Genomic DNA, 15640 nt, shown 5'->3' on the forward strand with positions numbered 1-15640 from the left:
GGATTTTTTGTGAAAAAATCGGGGATTTTTTTTTAGGCCATATCGCCCAGCCCTAACCACACCTGGACCTTTCCACTCATTACAATCTACTCGCTTATAATACACTTTGTCCCCCGTTTCATATCTGTCATCAACGGGCCGCAGTTGCTTACGAAGGGCTCTTCTAATTCTCTCTGAGCATTCGGCTTCTGTGAATGCTGTTCTCATTGCATGTAGTGTGGTGATTTGTTTAGCTATCCAACTACTCATACTTGTTTCTAGAGCTGGGGGCTTATTGGTGAGGACTGAGGGAAGATTCGGGTTCTGCCCAAACACTAACTGGTAGGGACTATAACCATGCACATTGTGCATGGAGTTCTTTGCCATTAGTGCCCAATCTAGAGCTGTCTTCCAGTCACAGTTGTTGTCCCTCTTCAGTTTCAGCAAAATTTCAGTTAGGGGCAGATTGTTCCTTTCAACAAGGCCATTGCTCCATGGACTGTACGCTGCCGTTGTTTTTATTTCAATGTTAAACTTTTCAGCCATATCCTTCATTTCGTCATTATTAAATGCACCTCCATTATCACTAAACAATCTGCATGGGGGACCATGAACACTTATCCAGCAGTGAATAAAGTGCTTCACTATCTCTTTTGGGTTCTTTGTGGTGACGATACTCCCTGCACTGAAGCGTCTGAAATGATCAATAGCATGCAAATACCATATTCCTTGCTCAAGCTCATGTAAGTCCACAGCCACAGTCTCATTATAAGCTGATGCCATAGGCAAACCCACTACAGGCTTATGTTTTGGCTTTCTGTATCTGGTACATGTATCAAAGTTTTTAACAATGTTCTTGAGAATTGTGTTGCTTTCATCATCGTGATTACCTGAGCAGGCCAGTAATTTTTGCAGTCTATCAGCTGAAGCATGTCCAAATTGTCTGTGTAATTTCAATAAGACTGTCTCCTTTTCTTTTGTTGTCATGTTTTCTGTCACAGCAAGAACTTGTTCTCACTTGTCTCCTTTTCATCTGGATGACTGTCTTCTCTCAAATTCACACAGTAATGTCCTGAAGATGTTAGTTCAAGTTTAACAGGTTGTTTAAACATCGTTGCTTTGTCACGTGCAATGTCCAGAACTGCACTTGCTCTTTTCAATGTAGTCTTGCTTTAAAGCATTGGTATTTCTGCAGGAACAACTTCCGTCTCTATTTTGCATCTGGTATGTCCTATCCTTGCTGGAATGGTAACTTTCCTTGTGGAATAAACAACCTTGCCATCACCAAATCTGAAAGGTCTTGCACTTTGTTTGTCATCTATTTTCAGTAACTCACTCTGTGGCAGCCCACTTGTGTAATCTTCAAGCCATTTTTCTACACACACAGTTCTTGTACAGGCTGTGTCAATCACAGCTGATTCTAAAGCCTCCACCATAAAAAATTCTGTGTTAGACAAAGATTCATTTGAAAACAAAGTGATGTTACATTCTCCAACGTCATCTTTTAGTCCTTCATCTTTTTTCAGTCTTACATGTTCCTTTTTATTTGGACAGTCCTTTGCCCAGTGATACGTGCTTTGGCAAATTGCACATTTCGTTCTTCTTCCATATTTATCAAGAGGGTTTGTGCCTTGAGCTGTGGTTTGGGGTTGTTGTGTAGTGTTAGACTTGTGTCCCCGTTTTCCTGAATATCTCGTGTAATAGGCAGTGTCACTATCTGTGTTTTGCAGTACACTGCCGCCCTCACGTGGTGAAGTAACGTTCTCTCCAAAAATTCTTTTCAAGGCTGATTTCATATCAGTGAAAGAAACGCTAGAGCAAGCTGTAAGTGCTAACTGTTTATCTTTAACAGTAAGTCCGGCAGTATCAAGTAACTTAAAGGGTAGTACAGCATCAGGAAGCTCCATTTTGAACTTACGTAGCCTGTTGTATCGACGTTCGAACTCGACGATGTATTCCACCATAGAAACACCGCTCTCTTTAGTGATTCGGTCAAACTCCGTGTACGCCTCGTACTGCCGATCTTTTTCTTCTTTTAAAAATACAGAGTCCAACTTCGCTATGAGTGTTTGCATTCCCGTGTCATCATTCAAATCCTCAGCGGAAATTTCCAGAGCACTGTCCCTTGCTCTGCCAGTTAGTGACAGAGTAACTGCCAAGGCTTGTTTTTTCATTTCCAGGTCAGTAACGCGTCTCCAAATTTCAATCTCATTTTTCCAACTTTCATAAGCCGTCTTCTCGTCAAATGGTGGGGGATTTTTGTAATTCCCAGCAGCAGCCATCCTCTGCTACCAATGTTAATTCAATAACTACAACAGTTATCAGACGGTAGATTCTTTATTGCTCCATCACATAACACAGCCGCTCTACATTTCATAGAACGTCAGACTGAACAACCACAACAAAAAAACGCGCTCACCCATAAAAGGTGCTCTTCACACATGCGCAGTAAAAGAAACATAACTTAACAGTTGAGACACTAATTTGAGTCCCCAAAAAAAAAAAAGTGCATCCCCTTGAAGAATGCTTGGGTACCTCCCTTGATTCTACAAGACCTTGGACTTAACATAGAGTGCACTCCCTTTAGTTAAACACATTAGACTCTGGACACTAAGACCCTACCCATAATCCTCCAGTAGGCCCACCTACTCAGGTGAATATAAAGTCCAGACAGAACAGCTCACAGGCATCAAATCTCAGCACAGGAGCATTCTGAACATCTCCACACACTGAGGCAACATGGACACAAGAGCCTCCCTGTCCATTCTGCTGCTGCTTTTTGGCGTCACCCAGGGGTCTCCTCTCATGGTAAGGTCCTTTCTAGTCTCTCCCTTAAACGGTTAACAGTCGTTAATGAGTCGTTTTAAACATCTCTGTTTCTACCACCAGGAGCAGATGCTTGATGGTGTGTTTGTATCAGAGCCTGAACCTGTGGACATCACTACAAGGATTTTAGAAGCCAACAATGGTGAAGCATCTTTAGATAAAGCCAGCAATGGGTCACATTTCTAAAAAGTGATCGTAATTTTTGAATATATTGCATTATTTCATCAATATATTTCTCTTTAAATACAGGATCTTCTGAAGTCTTGATTGAAGGAGATCTGGTGTTTCCCAAAACCAGAATGCTCTCTACTGCCTCAACAACAACTGTTTCTGGAAGGAAAACTCTAACAACATAGTGGAGATCCCTTACATAGTGAGCAATGAATTCTGTACGTGAATCTCCTTCATTCATTGAACATATCTATGATTCATTTAGATGCCATTTCAAACCTGTGGACCCTTTTTGCAGCCATTTTTGACAAATCAGTGATTACGAATGCCATGTCGGTCTTTCACACCAAAACCTGCATCCGCTTTGTGGCCAAATCATCTCAGACCGACTACATCAGTATTGAGAACAAAGATGGGTGAGAACAATCATACTATACCAACAAGAAACATTTAACAGACCTTTAACAGATCAATATTTAACCCCCTTATTTCCTCTCTCCTCTCAGGTGCTTCTCGTCTCTAGGCAGAACTGGTGGCAAACAGGTGGTCTCCCTCAAAAGGAACGGCTGTGTGTACAATGGCATTGTACAACATGAGTTCAATCATGCCCTGGGCTTCTACCACGAGCAAACCAGGAGCGATCGTGACCAGTATGTCAAGATTAACTTTGAGAACATCTCTCCTGATATGGCCTACAACTTTGTGAAACAGAGGACTAATAACCAAAACACTCCATATGACTATGGCTCCATCATGCACTATGGTAGAACTGCCTTCGCCACTCGACCCTGGCTGGAAACCATCACTCCCATTCCTGATAAGACTGTGGAAATTGGACAGATTCTGGGATTGTCCAAAATTGACATTCTGAGGATCAATAAGCTGTATGGATGCTAAAGATGAGGCTTGCACACATGATTTAATATAGTTCATGTGTCTGTAGATGAATAATGTAATGAGATTGTTTCTGTCTTTTAATGGTGTTGGATTTCTGAAATGTGTGATTGTGTTGGGTTGGGAAAAATAAAGTTACACTGCAAGACAAAATCAAACTTTATTTGTGATTCAATGTCAAGTTTAAGAAAGTGCTTGATTGTAGCATTAAAGGTGGCATAATATTAAGCTTCTACTGCAGCCCAATTAAAGCCACCTGGCTTAACCTTAGGAGAACTGTAGGACTGGGCACAGTATATGATTTATACATTTCAACAAAATATCAGTTTTTTGTTTTTTTTTTGCAAAATGCTATAATGTAGATTTTGAAATATTTTTTTAAATTTAGTACTGGTTTAATCATATGTTCACAGCTGAAAAGGGAGTTTTCCCGTTTGATACCACAATTTTAAAGACTTTTATTGTGCCAAGAAGACCCTCTTCTGGAGTCAGTCGCTCTTGCATCCTCTTATAAAATAAATTCAACTTTCAAAGTTTCCAAAGATTGAGAAAGTCCCAAGCAGACATCAATCTGATCACCTGAAGCACAAAGCCAGCCAAAGATGCAGTTCTAGACATGGCGTGAAGTTCTGGTGAAAATAAGGGCTGCGTTCACAATGAACTTTGGTTCCAGAACATTGTCGGGGAGCATTTTATGTGAATACAAGCCAGAGCCAGAATGCTGAACAATTCAGCACTCATACAAGACCCTAGTAATATTACTGGGATAAATCGTGGAAAATATCAGTGTGAAAAGAGCCAGATCCGATGCCGTGTCAGGTGTGTGTTGCAGTGATGATGTTAGTTATTGTGGAACTATTTGACTGGAGGAACAACCGTTAAAAAATTGCATATTGACAAATATACAAGAAAATAACAATAGCTACAAACAAGAGTGATATCAAGATCGGGGATCTACTTCCTAACCCTGGAGGTGACAAAGAAACAAGCTGCTTAACGATACCATAAACAATGTTATTGTTTGCTGGGGGATAACAAAATTATAAGAGCGGCACTTTTGAATACGTACGTTACACGTCAGACTGGAACGCTCTGGTATTGTAGATGAACAAAATCAAACTGTGTGAGAGCAGTTACAAGAAAACATCACCCCCCAACCCCCCCCACCCCCCCCTCTCACCCCCTCCACCCACCCCCTCACCCAGAATCTCTACGTAAATGAGATTCAGAATTTCTTGTTGGTGATGTTAAAATCTAAATAAAATTACAGCATTTTTCTGCTGTAAAGATTATAACATCTGGACTACAAAATAAAATACACAATCGAATTAGAAACTTTTTTGATCAAATCTTTAAGTCTCAAAGAGTTGAAAGGTGACATCTCTTTAACTAGTAATGGTGTACAGTGTAATGTGTAAAATGCAGTAGCATTGTTATGCGTAGTTAAACGATTAAACTACTTTTCTAATCACCGAGGTGGTTTTGTCACTGTTTTCAATCATGCTTTTCAGTAACAAAACAATTATATCAATTAAGAAGCTGTGTAGGGCTAATAAATACTATTTTACTACATTTCTCCTGAAAATATTTGAGCAATTCACAGTAATTGTTTTATTTTCCCTGTTAAATCAATAGCTTTCAGTTTAGCTATATGCCAACAAAAAAAGAAAGAAAAAATTCTATTAAATAACTAGTTGTTCATCTTGCTAATATTTTCGGGGTCGTTTACTAATCTCTATACTAAATGCAGATGTTCTCACAAATAAGGATTTATTTGTAATCTACCTACAGAGCATATTTAAGGTATTGTGGACCATCCCTGTACACCACTGTCTTAGGGCAATTGGTAAAGTCCAAAAGCTACAGCATGTCCATTTTAGTGAATTAGTTAAACAAACTGAGGTATATTCTATGATTGTGTAAAGTTTTGGACCAACAGGCGAGGTCAGAGTTTCCTCCCTGTAGGTACACATTGTAGACTCTGGACAGTAAGACCCTACCCATAAACCTCCAGTAGACCCACCTTCTCAGGTGAATAAAAAGTCCAGACAGAACAGCTCACAGGCATCAAATCTCAGCACAGGAGCATTCTGAACATCTCCACACACTGAGGCAACATGGACACAAGAGCCTCCCTCTCCATTCTGCTGCTGCTTTTTGGCGTCGCACAGGGGTCTCCTCTCATGGTAAGGTCCTTTCTAGTCTCTCCCTTAAACGATTAACAGTCGTTAATGAGTCGTTTTAAACATCTCTGTTTCTACCACCAGGAGCAGATGCCTGATGGTGTGTTTGTATCAGAGCCTGAACCTGTGGACATCACTACAAGGATTTTAGAAACCAACAATGGTGAAGCATCTTGTAGATAAAGCCAGCAATGGGTCACATTTCTAAAAAGTGATCAGGATTTTTGAATGTATTGCATTACTTCATCAATATATTTCTCTTTAAATACAGGATCTTCTGAAGTCTTGATTGAAGGAGATCTGGTGTTTCCCAAGACCAGAAATGCTCTCTACTGCCTCAACAACAACTGTTTCTGGAAGAAAAACTCTAACAACATAGTGGAGATCCCTTACATAGTGAGCAATGAATTCTGTACGTGAATCTCCTTCATTCATTGAACATATCTATGATTCATTTAGATGCCATTTTAAACCTGTGGACCCTTTTTGCAGCCAATTTTGACAAATCAGTGATTGCCAACGCCATGTCGGTCTTTCACACCAAAACCTGCATCCGCTTTGTGGCCAGATCATCTCAGACCGACTACATCAGTATTGAGAACAGAGATGGGTGAGAACAATCATACTTTACCAACAAGAAACATTTAACAGACCTTTAACAGATCAATATTTAACCCCTTTATTTCCTCTCTCCTCTCAGGTGCTTCTCGTCTCTAGGTAGAACTGGTGGCAAACAGGTGGTCTCTCTCAAAAGGGACGGCTGTGTGTACAATGGCATCGTACAACATGAGTTTAATCATGCCCTGGGCTTCTACCACGAGCAAACCAGGAGTGATCGTGACCAGTATGTCAAGATCAACTTTGAGAACATCTCCCCTGATATGGCCTACAACTTTGTGAAACAGAGGACTAACAACCAAAACACTCCATATGACTATGGCTCCATCATGCACTATGGTAGAACTGCCTTCGCCACTCGACCCTGGCTGGAAACCATCACTCCCATTCCTGATAAGACTGTGGAAATCGGACAGATTCTGGGATTGTCCAAAATAGACATTCTGAGGATCAATAAGCTGTATGGATGCTAAAGATGAGGCTTGCACACATGATTTAATATAGTTCATGTGTCTGTAGATGAATAATGTAATGAGATTGTTTCTGTCTTTTAATGGTGTTGGATTTCTGAAATGTGTGATTGTGTTGGGTTGGGAAAAATAAAGCTACACTGCAAGACAAACTCAAACTTTATTTGTGATTCAATGTCAAGTGGCATAGTATTAAGCTTCTACTGGAGCCCAATTAAAGCCACCTGGTTTAACCTTAGGAGAACTGCAGGACTGGGCACAGTATATGATTTATACATTTCAACAAAATATCAGTTTTTTTTTTTTTTTTTTTTTGCAAAATGCTATAATGTAGATTTTGAAATATTTTTTTAAATTTAGTACTGGTTTAATCATATGTTCACAGCTGAAAAGGGAGTTTTCCCGTTTGATACCACAATTTTAAAGACTTTTATTGTGCCAAGCAGACCCTCTTCTGGACTCAGTCTCTCTTAGATCCTCTTATAAAATAAATTCAACTTTCAAAGTTTCCAAAGATTGAGAAAGTCCCAAGCAGACATCAATCTGATCACCTGAAGCACAAAGCCAGCCAAAGATGCAGTTCTAGACATGGCGTGAAGTTCTGGTGAAAATAAGGGCTGCGTTCACAATGAACTTTGGTTCCAGAACATTGTCGGGGAGCATTTTATGTGAATACAAGCCAGAGCCAGAATGCTGAAATATTCAGCACTCATACAAGACCCTAGTAATATTACTGGGATAAATCGTGGAAAATATCAGTGTGAAAAGAGCCAGATCCGATGCCGTGTCAGGTGTGTGTTGCAGTGATGATATTAGTTATTGTGGAACTATTTGACTGGAGGAACAACCGTTAAAAAATTGCATACTGACAAATATACAAGAAAATAACAATAGCTACAAACAAGAGCGATATCAAGATCGGGGATCTACTTCTTAACCCTGGAGGTGACAAAGAAACAAGCTACTTAACGATACCATATTGTTTGCTGGGGGATAACAAAATTATAAGAGCGGCACTTTTGAATACGTACGTTACACGTCAGACTGGAACGCTCTGGCATTGTAGATGAACAAAATCACACTGTGTGAGAGCAGTTACCAGAAAACATCACCCCCCACCCCCCACCCGTCACCCCCCACCCACCTACCCCCCCACCCAGAATCTCTACGTAAATGAGATTCAGAATTTCTTGTTGGTGATGTTAAAATCTAAATAAAATTACAGCATTTTTCTGCTGTAAAGATTATAACATCTGGACTACAAAATAAAATACACAATCGAATAAGAAACTTTTATGATCAAAACTTTAAGTCTCAAAGAGTTGAAATGTGACATCTCTTTAACTAGTAATGGTGTACAGTGTAATGTGTAAAATGCAGTAGCATTGTAATGCGTAGTTAAACGATTAAACTACTTTTCTAATCACCGAGGTGGTTTTGTCACTGTTTTCAATCATGCTTTTCAGTAACAAAACAATTATATCAATTAAGAAGCTGTGTAGTGCTAATAAATACTATTTTACTACATTTCTCCTGAAAATATTTGAGCAATTCACAGTAATTGTTCTATTTTCCCTGTTAAATCAATAGCTTTCAGTTTAGCTATACGCCAACAAAAAAAGAAAGAAAAAATTCTATTAAATAACTAGTTGTTCATCTTGCTAATATTTTCGGGGTCATTTACTAATCTCTATACTAAATGCAGATGTTCTCACAAATAAGGATTTATTTGTAATCTACCTACAGAGCACATTTAAGGTATTGTGGACCATCCCTGTACACCACTGCCTTAGGGCACTTGGTAAAGTCCAAAAGCTACAGCATGTCCATTTTAGTGAATTAGTTAAACAAACTGAGGTTTATTCTATGATTGTGTAAAGTTTTGGACCAACAGGCGAGGTCAGAGTTTCCTCCCTGTAGGTACACATTTTAGACTCTGGACAGTAAGACCCTACCCATAAACCTCCAGTAGACCCACCTTCTCAGGTGAATATAAAGTCCAGACAGAACAGCTCACAGGCATCAAATCTCAGCACAGCAGCATTCTGAACATCTCCACACACTGAGGCAACATGGACACAAGAGCCTCCCTCTCCATTCTGCTGCTGCTTTTTGGCGTCGCACAGGGGTCTCCTCTCATGGTAAGGTCCTTTCTAGTCTCTCCCTTAAACGATTAACAGTCGTTAATGAGTCGTTTTAAACATCTCTGTTTCTACCACCAGGAGCAGATGCCTGATGGTGTGTTTGTATCAGAGCCTGAACCTGTGGACATCACTACAAGGATTTTAGAAGCCAACAATGGTGAAGCATCTTGTAGATAAAGCCAGCAATGGGTCACATTTCTAAAAAGTGATCAGGATTTTTGAATGTATTGCATTACTTCATCAATATATTTCTCTTTAAATACAGGATCTTCTGAAGTCTTGATTGAAGGAGATCTGGTGTTTCCCAAGACCAGAAATGCTCTCTACTGCCTCAACAACAACTGTTTCTGGAAGAAAAACTCTAACAACATAGTGGAGATCCCTTACATAGTGAGCAATGAATTCTGTACGTGAATCTCCTTCATTCATCGAACATATCTATGATTCATTTAGATGCCATTTTAAACCTGTGGACCCTTTTTGCAGCCAATTTTGACAAATCAGTGATTGCGAACGCCATTTCGGTCTTTCACACCAAAACCTGCATCCGCTTTGTGGCCAGATCATCTCAGACCGACTACATTAGTATTGAGAACAGAGATGGGTGAGAACAATCATACTATACCACAAGAAACATTTAACAGACCTTTAACAGATCTATATTTAACCCCTTTATTTCCTCTCTCCTCTCAGGTGCTTCTCTGCTCTAGGCAGAACTGGTGGCAAACAGGTAGTCTCCCTCAAAAGGGACGGCTGTGTGTACAATGGCATCGTACAACATGAGCTCATTCATGCCCTGGGCTTCTACCACGAGCAAACCAGGAGCGACCGTGACCAGTATGTCAAGATCAACTTTGAGAACATCTCCCCTGATATGGCCTACAACTTTGTGAAACAGAGGACTAACAACCAAAACACTCCATATGACTATGGCTCCATCATGCACTATGGTAGAACTGCCTTCGCCACTCGACCCTGGCTGGAAACCATCACTCCCATTCCTGATAAGACTGTGGAAATCGGACAGAGGCAGGGATTGTCCAACATTGACGTTCTGAGGATCAATAAGCTGTATGGATGCTAAAGATGAGGCTTGCACACATAATATAATATAGTTCATGTGTCTGTAGATGAATAATGTAATGAGATTGTTTCTGTCTTTTAATGGTGTTGGATTTCTGAAATGTGTGATTGTGTTGGGTTGGGAAAAATAAAGCTACACTGCAAGACAAACTCAAACTTTATTTGTGATTCAATGTCAAGTTTAAGAAAGTGCTTGATTGTAGCATTAAAGGTGGCATAATATTAAGCTTCTCCTTCAGCCCAATTACCTTAGGAGAACTGTAGGGCTGGGCACAGTATATGATTTATACATTTCAACAAAATATCTTTTTTTTTTTGCAAAATGCTATAATTGTCACAGTCTTCGTCTGCACCTGTCTGTCTTAGTCATCTTCACTACACTTCCCAGAATCCTCCTTGTCTCCACACCTGAACTCACTCCCTCACTTACCAGCCTGTTCCTCGTTATCATCATCTGTGTCACCTGTCTTCACATCATTATGGTTCATTTGTCTCTGTATTTAGTTTCTTCTGTTCAGTCTGTCTTGGTCGGTTCTCGTCTATGTTAACTGGTGTTTGCATCCGCTCTGTCTGCCTTTACCTGTTTATTGTTTTGATTTATAGTAAAGTTTATTGTTTTTTTGAATTCCTCGTCTCCTCGTGCTTCCTGCCATACACCACCCGTGACAATAATGTAGATTTTGAAAAGATTTTAGAAATTTAGTTCTGGTTTAATCATATATTCACAGCTGAAAAGGGAGTTTTCCCGTTTGATACCTCAATTTGAAAGACCTTTATTGTGCCAAGAAGACCCTCTTTTGGAGTCAGTCGCTCTTGCATCATCTTGTAAGATAAATTCAACTTTCAAAGTTGCCAAAGATTGAGAAAGTCCCAAGCAGACATCAATCTGATCACCTGAACCACAAAGTCAGCCAAAGATGCGGTTCTAGACATGGCGTGAAGTTCTGGTGAAAATAAGGTCTGCGTTCACAATGAAATTTGGTTCCAGAACATTGTCGGGGAGCATTTTATGTGAATACAAGCCAGAGCCAGAATGCTGAACAATTCAGCACTCATACAAGACCCTAGTAATATTACTGGGATAAATCATGGAAAATATCAGTGTGAAAAGAGCCAGATCCAATGCCGTGTTGGGTTTGTGTTGCAGCGATGATGTTAGTTATTGCGGAACTATTTGACTGGAGGAAGAACAGTTAAAAAATTGCATATTGACAAAGATACAAGAAAATAACAATAGCTACAAACAAGAGTGATATCAAGATCGGGGATCTACTTCCTATTCCTGGAGGTGACAAACGAACAAGCTGCTTAACGATACCATAAACAATGTTATTGTTTGCTGGGGGATAACAAAATTATAAGAGCGGCACTTTTGAATACGTACGTTACACGTCAGACTGGAACGCTCTGGTATTGTAGATGAACAAAATCACACTGTGTGAGAGCAGCTACCAGAACCCCCCCTACCCCCAACCCCCCCCCCCCACACACACACCGAATCTCTACGTAAATGAGATTCAGAACTTCTAGTTGGTGATGTTAAAATCTAAATAAAATTACAGCATTTTTCTGCTGTATTGCAAAAAAAAGATTAAAACATCTGGAAAACAAAATAAAATACACAACTTCTGTAAAATCGAATTAGAAACTTTTTTGATCAAAACTCCCATTATGTCTCAAAGAGTTGAAATGTGACATCTCTTTAACTAGTAATGGTGTACAGTGTAATGTGTAAAATGCAGTAGCATTCTTATGCGTAGTTAAACTATTAAACTACTCTTCTAATCAGCAAGGTGGTTTTGTCACTGTTTTAAATCATTTTGCTTTTCAGTAACAACACAATTATATCAATTAAGAAGCTGTGTAGTGCTAATAAACACTATTTTACTACATTTCTCCTGAAAATAATTGAGCAATTCACAGTAATTGTTCTATTTTCCCTGTTAAATCAATAGCTTTCCAGTTAAGCTATACGCAAAAAATATATATTTATTTTTATTAAATAACTAGTTGTTCATCTTGCTAATATTTTTGGGGTTGTTTACTAATCTCTATAGTAAATTCAAATGTTCTCACAAATAAGGATTAATTTGTAATCTTCCTACGGAGCACATTTAAGGTATTGTGGACCATCCCTGTACACCATTGTCTTAGGGCATGTGGTAAAGTCAAAAAGCAACAGCATGTCCATTTTAGTGAATTAGTTAAACAAACAGGTTTATTCTATGATTGTGTAAAGTTTTGAACCAACAGGCGAAGTCAGAGTTTCCTCCCTGTAGGTACACATTTTAGACTCTGGACATTAAGACCCTACCCATAATCCTCCAATAGACCCACCTTCTCAGGTGAATATAAAGTCCAGACAGAACAGCTCACAGGCATCAAATCTCAGCACAGGAGCATTCTGAACATCTCCACACACTGAGGCAACATGGACACAAGAGCCTCCCTCTCCATTCTGCTGCTGCTTTTTGGCGTCGCACAGGGGTCTCCTCTCATGGTAAGGTCCTTTCTAGTCTCTCCCTTAAACATTTAACAGTCGTTAATGAGTCGTTTTTAAACATCTCTGTTTCTACCACCAGGAGCAGATGCTTGATGGTGTGTTTGTATCAGAGCCTGAACCTGTGGACATCACTACAAGGATTTTAGAAACCAACAATGGTGAAGCATCTTGTAGATAAAGCCAGCAATGGGTCACATTTCTAAAAAGTGATCGGGATTTTTGAATATATTGCATTATTTCATCAATATATTTCTCTTTAAATACAGGATCTTCTGAAGTCTTGATTGAAGGAGATCTGGTGTTTCCCAAGACCAGAAATGCTCTCTACTGCCTCAACAACAACTGTTTCTGGAAGAAAAACTCTAACAACATAGTGGAGATCCCTTACATAGTGAGCAATGAATTCTGTACGTGAATCTCCTTCATTCATCGAACATATCTATGATTCATTTAGATGCCATTTTAAACCTGTGGACCCTTTTTGCAGCCAATTTTGACAAATCAGTGATTGCGAACGCCATGTCGGTCTTTCACACCAAAACCTGCATCCGCTTTGTGGCCAGATCATCTCAGACCGACTACATCAGTATTGAGAACAGAGATGGGTGAGAACAATCATACTTTACCAACAAGAAACATTTAACAGACCTTTAACTGATCAATATTTAACCCCTTTATTTCCTCTCTCCTCTCAGGTGCTTCTCGTCTCTAGGTAGAACTGGTGGCAAACAGGTGGTCTCTCTCAAAAGGGACGGCTGTGTGTACAATGGCATCGTACAACATGAGTTTAATCATGCCCTGGGCTTCTACCACGAGCAAACCAGGAGTGATCGTGACCAGTATGTCAAGATCAACTTTGAGAACATCTCCCCTGATATGGCCTACAACTTTGTGAAACAGAGGACTAACAACCAAAACACTCCATATGACTATGGCTCCATCATGCACTATGGTAGAACTGCCTTCGCCACTCGACCCTGGCTGGAAACCATCACTCCCATTCCTGATAAGACTGTGGAAATCGGACAGATTCTGGGATTGTCCAAAATAGACATTCTGAGGATCAATAAGCTGTATGGATGCTAAAGATGAGGCTTGCACACATGATTTAATATAGTTCATGTGTGTGTAGATGAATAATGTAATGAGATTGTTTCTGTCTTTTAATGGTGTTGGATTTCTGAAATGTGTGATTGTGTTGGGTTGGGAAAAATAAAGTTACACTGCAAGACAAACTCAAACTTTATTTGTGATTCAATGTCAAGTGGCATAATATTAAGCTTCTACTGGAGCCCAATTAAAGCCACCTGGTTTAACCTTAGGAGAACTGCAGGACTGGGCACAGTATATGATTTATACATTTCAACAAAATATCTTTTTTTTTTTTTTTTTTTGTGCAAAATGCTATAATGTAGATTTTGAAATATTTTTTAAATTTAGTACTGGTTTAATCATATGTTCACAGCTGAAAAGGGAGTTTTCCCGTTTGATACCACAATTTTAAAGACTTTTATTGTGCCAAGCAGACCCTCTTCTGGACTCAGTCTCTCTTAGATCCTCTTATAAAATAAATTCAACTTTCAAAGTTTCCAAAGATTGAGAAAGTCCCAAGCAGACATCAATCTGATCACCTGAAGCACAAAGCCAGCCAAAGATGCAGTTCTAGACATGGCGTGAAGTTCTGGTGAAAATAAGGGCTGCGTTCACAATGAACTTTGGTTCCAGAACATTGTCGGGGAGCATTTTATGTGAATACAAGCCAGAACCAGAATGCTGAAATATTCAGCACTCATACAAGACCCTAGTAATATTACTGGGATAAATCGTGTAAAATATCAGTGTGAAAAGAGCCAGATCCGATGCCGTGTCAGGTGTGTGTTGCAGTGATGATATTAGTTATTGTGGAACTATTTGACTGGAGGAACAACCGTTAAAAAATTGCATACTGACAAATATACAAGAAAATAACAATAGCTACAAACAAGAGCGATATCAAGATCGGGGATCTACTTCCTAACCCTGGAGGTGAAAAAGAAACAAGCTACTTAACGATACCATAAACAATGTTATTGTTTGCTGGGGGATAACAAAATTATAAGAGCGGCACTTTTGAATACGTACGTTACACGTCAGACTGGAACGCTCTGGCATTGTAGATGAACAAAATCACACTGTGTGAGAGCAGTTACCAGAAAACATCACCCCCCACCCCCCACCCACCTACCCCCCCACCCAGAATCTCTACGTAAATGAGATTCAGAATTTCTTGTTGGTGATGTTAAAATCTAAATAAAATTACAGCATTTTTCTGCTGTAAAGATTATAACATCTGGACTACAAAATAAAATACACAATCGAATAAGAAACTTTTATGATCAAAACTTTAAGTCTCAAAGAGTTGAAATGTGACATCTCTTTAACTAGTAATGGTGTACAGTGTAATGTGTAAAATGCAGTAGCATTGTAATGCGTAGTTAAACGATTAAACTACTTTTCTAATCACCGAGGTGGTTTTGTCACTGTTTTCAATCATGCTTTTCAGTAACAAAACAATTATATCAATTAAGAAGCTGTGTAGTGCTAATAAATACTATTTTACTACATTTCTCCTGAAAATATTTGAGCAATTCACAGTAATTGTTCTATTTTCCCTGTTAAATCAATAGCTTTCAGTTTAGCTATACGCCAACAAAAAAAGAAAGAAAAAATTCTATTAAATAACTAGTTGTTCATCTTGCTTATATTTTCGGGGTCATTTACTAATCTCTA

At 39.2% G+C, this 15640-nt stretch overlaps 4 protein-coding genes and 1 pseudogene across 5 annotated transcripts in view; 4 read left to right on the forward strand and 1 right to left on the reverse strand.

The window, feature by feature from the left end:
- Positions 1–15640, reverse strand: part of aox5 (aldehyde oxidase 5) — a 67231-nt gene that overhangs the window by 20223 nt on the left and 31368 nt on the right. The gene's annotated exons all lie outside the window — the stretch shown is intronic.
- On the forward strand, positions 2511–3873 carry LOC143735883 (hatching enzyme 1.2-like; annotated as a pseudogene). The gene is made up of 5 exons (XR_013203318.1): positions 2511–2787; positions 2875–2947; positions 3055–3194; positions 3275–3392; positions 3483–3873. The product of XR_013203318.1 is annotated as a hatching enzyme 1.2-like (transcript).
- On the forward strand, positions 5918–7144 carry LOC143735881 (hatching enzyme 1.2-like). Its single transcript, XM_077226220.1, has 5 exons — positions 5918–6056; positions 6144–6216; positions 6325–6465; positions 6546–6663; positions 6754–7144. The coding sequence occupies exons 1-5, from the start codon at positions 5988–5990 to the stop codon at positions 7142–7144; spliced, it is 792 nt and encodes a 263-aa protein (XP_077082335.1). The 5' UTR covers positions 5918–5987.
- On the forward strand, positions 9205–10370 carry LOC143735884 (hatching enzyme 1.2-like). Its single transcript, XM_077226222.1, has 5 exons — positions 9205–9282; positions 9370–9442; positions 9551–9691; positions 9772–9889; positions 9979–10370. Exons 1-5 carry the CDS (start codon positions 9214–9216, stop codon positions 10367–10369), a joined length of 792 nt encoding a protein of 263 aa, XP_077082337.1. The 5' UTR covers positions 9205–9213; the 3' UTR covers position 10370.
- Positions 12658–13957, forward strand: LOC143735880 (hatching enzyme 1.2-like). The gene is made up of 5 exons (XM_077226219.1): positions 12658–12868; positions 12957–13029; positions 13138–13278; positions 13359–13476; positions 13567–13957. Exons 1-5 carry the CDS (start codon positions 12800–12802, stop codon positions 13955–13957), a joined length of 792 nt encoding a protein of 263 aa, XP_077082334.1. The 5' UTR covers positions 12658–12799.

The sequence above is a fragment of the Siphateles boraxobius genome, unplaced genomic scaffold, assembly GCF_051911475.1.
Source record: "Siphateles boraxobius isolate OS27281-9 unplaced genomic scaffold, OSU_SipBor_1 13, whole genome shotgun sequence".
Classification (NCBI taxonomy): domain Eukaryota; kingdom Metazoa; phylum Chordata; class Actinopteri; order Cypriniformes; family Leuciscidae; genus Siphateles; species Siphateles boraxobius.